Source organism: Sipha flava, unplaced genomic scaffold, assembly GCF_003268045.1.
Source record: "Sipha flava isolate LNK unplaced genomic scaffold, YSA_version1 307_pilon_pilon, whole genome shotgun sequence".
NCBI lineage: Eukaryota > Metazoa > Arthropoda > Insecta > Hemiptera > Aphididae > Sipha > Sipha flava.
Genome location: NW_020272984.1, coordinates 529,932 through 541,443, shown reverse-complemented (window position 1 = coordinate 541,443; position 11,512 = coordinate 529,932). Strand labels below are relative to the sequence as shown.

Sequence of the window (11,512 nt, the reverse complement as noted above, 5' to 3'; positions counted from 1 at the left end):
AATATGGACCGCAAGGACCAAGTGCGAACTATCCAAGTCAATCTGGACCACAAGGTCCAACTGCCAACTACCCTGGATCTTCCGGTTCACAAGGCCCCACCGCCAACTATCCAGGACAGTCTGGACCACAAGGACCAACTGCAAACTATCCCGGACAGACAAGTGCACAAGGCCCAACAGCAAGTTATCCATCGCAAACAAGTGCACTTTTCCCAGGACAACGTCCAGGTAGCTACCCAGGTGCACAAGGTCCATCTTCATATCCTTCTTCTGGTGCAAGCAATAATGGTCGACCAAGCTCTCAAGGTTCATTCGGAAGTGTAGGCACAACACCATACCCAAGTCAAGGAAGTTCGGTGGGATCATATGGTCCAGGCTCAACTTTACCAGGTTCATCACCAACTATAGCTTCATACCCAGGATCAACATCTTCTGATGAACAGTTTGTTAACTCTTACAACAAGCCAGCGGTACCCGATAGGGAATACTTGCCACCTTATAGAAAATAATAATCGAAGCTCAAAAATGCCATAATTTAGTTTAACTATCAAATTTATTACCTAGACTTAGGCTTTTATATAATTTTTGTTATTGAACATTATTAATACCATAATATTTTATTCCGCTTGTTTAAAAATAAAATACTGCCAAATAAGAATCATTATTATTGTCTAAATGTTATACCGCAGTATTTTAAAAAGTATTTAATTTAAGCTTCGTAAAATAATATGTAAATAAAATTTATTATTTTTAATAACAGGCTATAAAAATTTAAACAAATTTACCATTGTCATAAAATTATAAAAATCAAATACGAGCACTCCATCTAAATGTATTTCGATAACAATAATATGAGGAGTGCTTTTTGTGACTGCATAATTCGCATGTTTATATTCACAAAATATTATTATCTTAATAACTTTTGCTTTTTATACTTTTATAATATTAGTCTTAAATCATAATATTAAATCATACATCGATAATTATGTTACCATTACAATAAACAATGTGAACAACATAAAAATAAATTTATTTATAGTTTGCAAATATGTACACTCGTTATTTTTTTTAAAAGCCCCAATTATAACTTGAATAATATTAATGTATAATGTATCATATGCACACACCTATTCAAATTTGAAAGTCATTGATGCCAACTAATAATTTTCATAAGTATATAAATTAATAATTAATTCTTATTGGCTCAAATATTTTAGATTTTAACTAAACGATTTGATGATTTAGATATTAGATATTTGTTATTTTAATGCCAATACAACTTGTATTTGTTATATGGGCCGTGAATTGTATAAACAAGTCTTTATTTAGGGGATATGGCTGTGATAGTCTCTGTATTACACGTACAAAACATAGCAATTAAAATGTATTTGCATACCATCGATAAATTTAGAGATAAAATAATAAATCTGAAAACCGTTCAACCCAAATTCGTCATTTATATTCCTTAAATCGACTTAACAACAATTTTAAAATGTATTCGAGATATTAAAAAATTAACGTTTATTGATTTTTAGATTTCTAATTTGTTTAATTCTCTTATATTTGGAATTTAGGAGGACGAAATTAAAAAAAAAATATTTAGACGTTCGATCTAAAATGGACTTGATGACGAGTTTAAATTTTTTTTCTTTGGATTATTTATCACATCACTGGCTTGATCGATACTCTAAAAAGTAAATAAATCTGTATCACTATTTTACATGTATGGTAGACAGATATAGAAAATTACAGCTTCCAATCCCTTTAATTCAATATATTAAGGTGTGAACACCTTGAACGTTCTGGTATTATAAAATGTGCAACGTAACCCTAACAAAACGTCGAATGTTCAAACGTGGACGAGTTTTCCATAATATTCGCGATACATAGTGGTCCGAATTGTTATTTAGCTTGCGGAAATTAATATAAACTTCTTTTAATTAATTATTACTATAAGTAGTAAATACAAACTAATCTATGTTTTCGAGAGTTACAAATAAAAATTTGATCTTATTTTAATTTTCGATTCCCTATTGTAAAAATGCTTGAGATATTCAATAAATTTAAAATATCGGAATTTTCTTTTTTATAATTGTAAATTTAAATTTAAATTTAATTTTAAACAAAAAATGATAGTTATTTTATAATATTTTTATGTAGAATACCAGTTTATATTTAACAATAAAAAGGATAATAAGTCTACTCATAATTAAATATATTTAATATATAAATAAATAATTATTTTTATAATAAATATGTAATAAAAAATTAAAATTAAAATATTTATTCAGTGTTAGAATTGGAATTATTCTGCAGTATCATTTTCTTCTAAACTTAAAACAAATATTAGTAAAGCTTTGACATAATTTGGCTTCTTTTTTTTTATTGACAGAAAGAATATTTCTAATAGTGAAGACTAGTGATTCACATGAAACTGATAAATTATTAAACAAATCTGTATTTGAATGTAATCTTAAATTTTTTGTGTGCTCTCTATAAACCTCATAATCCTCATAGCCCATAAACATTCTTCTGATTCTTCTGATAATTTTCCTTAGAATAGTTAATACTTTTGATAAAATACCAGTTTTATTTTTTTTAGTTGTTTAAATATCTATAAGTAGAAGCAGATTATTTACTACACTCGCATTATGAATAAAAATTGTACGGACACTTGTAAATATGTAAAACCAAAGATATAACGAAATATTAGATCTAATCATTTCAAATCAATATTTTTCAAATTCATTTGATATTTTCCGTATAATCAATAGTATAAATACTGTCTGGACTTAATATTTTGTAGATTAAGTAGTACTCTTTTTCTTAATAAGTTGAAAATAACAGAATTTGAAATGGGAATACTTTTTTCACTATTTACACCATTGAAAGTATTTAAATAAGAAAAACACTATAAATGCACAGGCAATTAAAAGCAAATAAATCTTATGTATTTTAAAGGTTACACAAATATATCATGTTTTCTATATATTATCGTTGTGTAAAAATTGTACATTTTTTGTAATCCCATTTTCAATTAAAATTACGTAAAAAAATAAAAATCATATTACATTGTTAAGAACATTTAATTTATATATTATATTGGAAAATAATTGAATGACTTACTCCTTACTAGTTGATTTTTAATATAAGAAAAAATTAACTTAATGCTTGATGTATACACAAACAAAAAAAAATTCTGAAATACCTGTGTACGACGATACACGTAACTCTGTTGTGATAAGTTGTTCAACATTCAATTAATAATTTACCATACTCACACTTATTTTTACAATCCTCATTATCTTTAAAGTTCTTGATCAAGATATGGATTATGCATAGTTGTTACTCATATTATTATTATCATATCATACTAGTGTTACTTGATAAATTTTAAATTCTAAAAATAGACTTTTGGCAACCTAAATAACGATTTGGACCACTGTACGACGGTTCAGCTCGTCCACTCCGATGACTAGTCGGTTTCTTTACCAACATCAAAGAAATGTTATTACAGCAATAACAACTAGTGTGTAGACGTAGATTATTCTGCAACAAGCAAATAACATTAGACTTAACAGAGGATTACAAAAACTGTAATGTTTTGTGGAACTCAGCAAACAAAAAAAAAATGTTTTAACACGTTTGACAATAAAAAAATAATAATAATAACACGTGCAATAAAGTAGCAAATAAAGGATTCGAATAAATTGTTTACAATTACCGTTTTATTCTTGAGATTTAAAGTCTAACAATGTCCTGTTGTAGACATTTCTATGGAGATATCATTGGTCTACTACCAATGCCGTTTACTATAAGCGTTTTTATTTTATTTTGTTCTTAATAATGAATACAGCCGTTTAGATGGTTGCTCCGATAACATTTAGTTGACCAATGTAAACGATGGCATAACAGTGAACACTTTTGTCTGGGAGAATTTTCTCAGTAAATGTATTTGCTATTTAATCTATTCCATATTTAATTTTTTTTTTATTATTATTCTTATTTACGATAAACAATTTTCATACATCTATAAATTAACAATTAATATAATCAATGTTGAACAAAACAACGCATTTGACATAACAGGATATAACAGTTAGTAGTTTTGATTAAACTATTTCAAAACCTTAAGCTTCGCTTAAGCCTGGTTATAATAATAATATATAATATATAATATAATAATATATAACAAGCCTACTTCATCACAATTATAAAAAATGTTGGACAATTTCTTAAATGATTTTCCACAGTTAGTAGTTCAGTTATTATACTCGTAGTTGTGACAGAAATAATAAATAAATAAATAATGTATATAATTCATCAAAATTAGTCAAGATCTTATATCGGTCTTTATTTTATCTATGCTTATTTTTGTATGTTTGTTTCATACGCGACATTGAAGTAAACATTTAGAATTTTTTTAGTATCATTCACTTATTGTCTAGGATATTATTAATTAACTTTCTATGTGTTGATTATGTCCAGGGTTTAAAGTGGTGAAGAAGGGCAGGAAGGACTCTGATCCATATATCATTCTCAACGTTCCATATATTCCCATTAAATTACAAGGTGATTAATTTTAAATATGTATACTTATTCTAAGATGTTATTAGTGAACAATTTCTTCCACAAAATATTCATGTGCTGTAAAAATGTATAAATTAATTGTTTTAAATAATATATTTTAAATATCTTTTAATAAAAATAAAAATCATATATATACACACACACATATATATATAAGTGTATAATTTATAATTTATATTTAATATGAGTTACTTAGTTTTTTTTCTAGAACACTGTTTAATATCTAAAGGCATCAAGTAAATTTCAAAGCTAATTTTTCAACTATTTTGTTGCTTATGATTATTAGAGCGTCTCAGTAAATTTTTCGAAGAAATGTTAAAGGGGATGCGCTTTATAAGCGCTGCAACAGGTAAAGGGACCGAGTTTCTTTGCGTCCCCCCACATTAAGTTCTAATCATATCATACAGACTTAAAAATGTTTGATTTTTGGATAAATTTCAAATTTTATATGTCATTAAACTTTGTCGGGACGCAATTCATGCGCAGTGGTAAAATTAATTTATTATTACAATACATATAAATCATAAATATAATAGATAATGTATATAATAATATAGAAACCTGTAATTGGTTGGTGTCGGTTGGTATAGCTTCTAAAAATAGTGATTTAAATAAATACTATCGAAAATCACTGAATTCATTGAAAACTAGAAGTTAAGAACTAAATTATTAATCAACATGTTAAAATTATAACTAAACATTTTATCAGTGTTCATTTATTTGATTTGGGACAGTAACTCAAAAAAACATGATGATGTACAAATGTAAAATATGTGGACTTAAAACAACGGCTGTACATATCGACGCCTCAGTTCAAGACTGCAATAACTCAAATTATGAAACTATTGATTCTAGAATGAAATAAACGACCTCTAGAGGTGAATAATGCAACTAAAATTTATTGCGTCATAGAATTGAAATTGTCGTAATTTTGCAAATAATATCACGTAGATAACTAAATTCTGAATATTTTTGAGTTATTGCTATCTTGAAATGAGGCGACGATATGTTGAACACATGTCGATTCAAGTCAAATATATGCTTCATATCTTATTAGAATTTCGGAGGTTATTCATTTTAAATTAAAATTTTTAATTTATCATACTTATTTTAACGCTCAAGTCAACTAAATATTAGTATTTAAGTACTAACACGAGTTATTCGTGAAAGATGGTATTTTTTTCTTTCGTTTATTCGCATACTATTGCTATCGGCACTGATTTTTATGTATCATGCTTTCGAGCACTATAACACGCAGTGTTTTAGGGACGAGGGATAACACTATTATTAGTACAAAGTCGTACGCAATAAGCACCAGTACCGGATCTAAGTCTCGGAAGGCTGGGGTACAAATACCATTTAGAGACCCATAAAGAAATAGCTCCTTTTTCAAAAATGAAATATTTCAAGTATTGCACCGCTTTCAAATAAACGTTTAGACATTTTGATTCATAAATTAACTATTGAAAGCTGTTTAACGTTGAATGAATTACAATGAATAAATATAAAATAAGAGCACGGAATAGCAAAACAAATAAGCACCTTAGTGCATTGCACCCCCTGCATCCCTGCTGAGTCCGGCAATGATGTGTACCACAAGTTTAATTTTTACTGAATTAACACAATGATTTTATTGTTTTATTTACAAATTATGCAATTTACATAAGACATAATGCTATAACATTATTACATGGCATGTAATGAACTCAAATGTTAACTTGAGTGAATAATTAAAATATAAAATTAATTACTGTTATAATATCTATATGAATTAGTTGATACGCGTGTAATTAAGTATCTACTGTATACGTTGCACCACGACCACGTATACACGCAACTTATACATAAATATGCTAAACAGTTAAACGATTGATAACACACATATTACACGTAAAAGTGATAAAAACACATTATTATTGGAATACAATACAATATTATCAGAAGCTATGGTGAAAATTGAAACAATTCGACGTTAGTCAAAATCAAAAAGCTAAGTAAATTAATTTTACGTAAAAAATAGTTATAATAATACAAATATTAGAATACTCAGATTTCTAAAATAAAAAAAAAAGGATAAAAATACATCATAATTCTATTTGATTATACGGATTGTCAAAGATTTTTCTGGGAAGAAAAGTAAAACGTAAACGAATTCCTTAATATTTTCATTATATTAAGGGTTAAAAAGAATTACAACGAAATATTGATGAATAAAATTGGACATTTTTGTAAAATAAATTAAGTATTTTGATTGTTTTTCAGGATACTTTACTGAATCAGTTCTATTAATGTACAATATGCAAGAAATCTGAGTACACTTAATAAAGATAAAAGTATTAATTTATAGTATTAAAAAAAAAAAAAAAAAAAAATTGAGTGCAAGATAAATAATAAAAGTAATTTTAAATTGGACCATCCAATATAATATAACATTGGTAAACTACTTGCTAAAAATGTAGTTAATAATCAAATTGAAAATCAAATCTTAGCAGAAATCTAATTTTGATATATGAGCAAATTACAATTAGCAAATTAATGATATAATATAATTTCGTGTACAAGACACGAAAAAGTCTTAATTCTAAAACAGTAACACACCAATTCGCCGAGGACTAGAGTCAATTTACATAATGCGTATTGCCGAGACATTTATAATTATTAATAATATTCTGTACTAGGCGATGGCAACTTACTTCTAAATAGAATACATTAATACCACATAGACATGACAGATTATAACTAGACGTGTGCGTGTACAATAACTAACGATATAAATAGATAATATAAATGCAAAAATAATTACACTTTTAATTTTAACGGTAAATGATTTTGGGATTTGCGTAGTAATTTTGGGTTTATTGATTTTTTGAACAGAACGTTCATCGATTCCACGCTATCTCAGGTGGTGATCATTCTTTTTCATTTTGGAAATTTCTAAGAATGCTTTAAATAATTATTACTGTTACGTTGTTTGCGAGGAGAAAAATGATAAATTCTAAACCTTACCAGGATCGAATTTTATTTACACGTCTTGAAGTTTATAGTCAGTATATTAATTTTCGGTTGGCTTTAAATATCTAATTTAACGGTAAAAATTAAAGTTTTAGTTTTGAAAAGATGGATATTAATAAATAACGAAAAATGATTGCGATTGAACACATTACGTAACTTAAAAACGTAAGACTAATTAATCGGAATAAACAAATAATACTGTTTAAAAAATATTGTTCCAAAAATGTTAATTTTAACGAAATATCAAGTATTAAAAACGGTTACAGTTGTATTGTTATTCAAGAGATAACATTGTTGTGTTATATTGTGCTGAATATTCGCAAACGCCCTATCGAGACACTTTGTGTCCATGGAGAAAATTCAAATAATATTGACCGTTAATAGACTTCTACGTACATTTTTTTCTTTTATAATCCCGATTAGATTACACGACGTAATACTTAAGATATTAAAATTATAAAAACGATTCGTAAATAATTTGATTTGCACATGGTTATGACACAAGCAGAACGGAAAATCCGTCAATGGTTGCACGTCCGATTACGACCATTTGGACGCGATCGAATACAGGGACTTGAGGAGTTCAACTGCTCGAGCATCGGAGTCGGTACCCAGTGTAGGACCCACGTCGTTGGCTCCCTGCCAGGTGTTCGGGATCATCGGTGTCGTAGAGACCGGTAGCGATCTGCTCCTGTTCACGACCCTTCTCCTAGTTCCTTTTCTGGGTTTCTTGTACTGCCCGTCCGAAACCGGTGAGCCATCTTCCTGTATTCTCTGGCCGAATGGAATTCCTGACGTGGACGACGGTAAGAACGTAGTGGTCGACGACGAGGTGACGTATACTTTATCAGAACCTCTGTTGTCTAGTAGTGCTTCGATTATATTGTTTCTAGTCTGCTCCGGGCTGTTTTCCTTGTTTGGGTCGTTGACCAACAGTAAAACTAATCTGTAAGGCAAAAGAAACGTTAATAACTGTCCGCTGGGAACGTTTTATTTCTATACAGGCCAATCAATACCCAGTCACATTCAATACATACCCAGGGTTTATTATATTTATTATATTATATTTATTAGATTGATAAAACTAATGACAATTCGAATTGGTGTGGTATAACGCACGTGGATTTAAAAATACAATTTATCACATATTCGTTAAATCGAAAAAAGTGTAATACTTCTTTTGTTTTTATAATTCAATTGTTAGATATCAATAATTTATTTTACGACAACGTATTTTTATACCATTCATTTATAATCATATTTTATTTTCGGTGTTTCCTAGTTGCGGACAAAGCCATAAAAACCATGCGACTTGCGGACACAAATTTTCATACTAATTGCGTACAAATTTCCAAACGTTGGGAAATTACTGATAATAATTACTGATAAACTACTTAATATTGACGATGTATATAACCCTATGACATTATTGGACTGATTATTTATCAAAATTAAGATTGTGCCGGTGCTTTTGAGATGGCTGTCAAAAAATATGTTTAATCAGTTTAGCGACAACCTTACTCGTGCTTGCTTAATATCTGTCGTCTTTGAAAAATGTATAGTTTTCTCCAGAAATATGAGCAGAATTTTCTTCATCTACTTCATGAACCACAAATGCTTGTGAAAGTTTCCATGCTTAACTTAATGGTATTAATGGTATGTTTTATCGCGCCACCCTAATATATATCAATTGATCGATCCTTAAATGAAGTACAGACTGGTAGCTATACTAAAATGAACTGTACTGCTGTAAAAAATTTAAAACGAACCAAAAGAACTGTCGAAAAGAAGGATATTATTAGCAAACAAATGTTGCAATATTCAAATGGTGAAATCAATAGATTATGATTTATACAGGCTGTTTCAAAAAAATTTTTGCCACAAAAACTATAAAACCTATCACAAAAAATAAATAAATAATAACAGTAATTTATAAATATTTTTATTAAAAAAAAACTTTGTATGCAACTAGTATTATGATAACGAAAAACGTGTCCGCAATTGTTATGTTAATATTGACCTGAATAATTTCGTCCGCAACTAGTATGCGTCTTTTATTTTTACTTCTACAGGTTGCACATTTGCTTATTGGGAGTCCCGTCAATAGATAGCGGATAATTGATGGCGCGATAATAGATAGCGGTCAATTTATAGCACGTAAATTGATCGCGAACGACTTTTGATAATATATAGCGTCGTATAGAATTCAATAATCAAACAATTATTAACCAAAAAAAACCAAAAAACCAAATAAAACCGATAAAATATATCATAATCGGAAACTTCATATTACTTTCTAAAATAATATGGGCAATATAGATAATGAGACTATTTAATACCGACACTAATACCTATTCTATACACTATATCAATTGTCAGTCGGTACAACACCATACAACAGTACTACTACTAACAATTACCTTTATAATATAGTAATTTTAAAATGTTTTTAAAATATATAAAAAGTGAAAGAGGTTCAAATATATTAGTTTATGGAGGTTTTATGTACCATTTCGAAAAAAATGGAGTATAAAAGAAAATATGGAGATGCGTACGTTTTAAAAATAAATGTCGAAGCCGCGTTCATGTTATTGGTGATATCGATAATTAGAAAATTTCAAAAAAAATTGACCATAACCATGTCCCTGATATAACTCAAATTGAAGTTAAAATTGCTGTAAATTAAATAAAAATAAATGAAAAATGTACATCTAATTCTACGCATTCAGTCATTGGAACACTTGCTTCTCAGGTACATACTATATTATTTCTGTAAATGTTATTATTATTATTATTATTATTATTAATATTATTTTTATAATTAAGGTATCTGTTTCAGTTGCAGGACAATTACCAAACGTATCAAATTTAAAAAGAACCGTTCGGCGAGTTCGTCATTCTCGTTTAGAAGTCCCAAATAATCCTCAAAATTTTAATTTTGAATTTCCACACCGATTCATGAAAACAAAGAACGGTGAGCAACTTTTAAAATTTGATAACAGATATGAGACAAATCGAATTCTATTATTCTGTACAAAACGGAACCTCGAATTAATGGTTAACTGTGATGATTGGTTTTGTGACATAAGAAATATGCTCCTCAAATATTTAAACAACTTTATACTATTAATGCTGTTTATTATTCGATTGTTATTCCTTCTGCGTGTATTTTACTACCCGATAAAAATGAAAATACATATAAATTAATGTTTCAAGCTTTAAAATCATTAATATCTAATCTAAACCCACTTAATATAATGATGGACTTTTTCATTTATCACAATGTATGGCGTCACGTTCAAGAAACTGGACTCCACATCGCACTCAGCAATATGGAAGTTCATAAATGCGTTGCAAAAAGAGGAGCAATTAAATAGAATGAAAATAGAGCAATATATTGCTGGGATACAACCACCATCTCAAAAAATTTCTAAAGATCGGAGTGCTAAAATCAAAATATTTGTTTAGATTATGAAAATAGAACAATTAAAGACAATCTAAGAGGCATAGTACATAATTTCCAGCTACAGATATAATATTTTTAGGCAGCTTAGTCTTAATTATGGCTTGCAATATTTATTATTATAATATATTTTTTTTTAATAATTGTTTGGTTATTTAATTCTTTAGGGTGCTATAAAATTTCATGCTATTAAAAGTTGTTCGCGATCAATTTACGCGCTATAAATTCACCGCTATCAATTATCTGCTATCTATTGACGTATATCCGCTTATTTTTCTAGTTAAGAACAGATTGTAAATTTCTTATAAAAATAAAAAAAAAACTTCTACAGGTATTATAATATAAAAAGTAATAATTTTTGTTCGTGTAGTTTTATTTTATGTGTAAGTTCGACACTGCATTATTTATAATTTTATCGAATCTAGTCGATAGTAAAATATTATTTTA

General features: G+C 28.2%; 2 protein-coding genes across 4 annotated transcripts in view; one reads left to right on the top strand and one right to left on the bottom strand.

Annotated features, from left to right (window-relative positions):
* The window catches only part of LOC112686366 (spidroin-2-like), a 9,088-nt gene extending 8,441 nt beyond the window's left edge, over window positions 1-647 (top strand). The window contains exon 6 of the mRNA XM_025558598.1: window positions 99-647. Within this exon, the coding sequence (XP_025414383.1) occupies window positions 99-509 (411 nt within the window). The 3' untranslated portion in view covers window positions 510-647. The remainder of the gene's footprint in view (window positions 1-98) is intronic.
* Window positions 648-6,997: 6,350 nt separating this feature from the next.
* LOC112686428 (cell wall protein DAN4) overlaps window positions 6,998-11,512 on the bottom strand; it is a 63,520-nt gene continuing 59,005 nt past the window's right edge. For all 3 annotated transcript variants that reach the window (XM_025558688.1, XM_025558689.1, XM_025558690.1), the window contains exon 7: window positions 6,998-8,548. In XM_025558688.1, coding sequence (XP_025414473.1) covers window positions 8,143-8,548 — 406 coding nt within the window. In that variant the 3' untranslated portion in view covers window positions 6,998-8,142. The remainder of the gene's footprint in view (window positions 8,549-11,512) is intronic.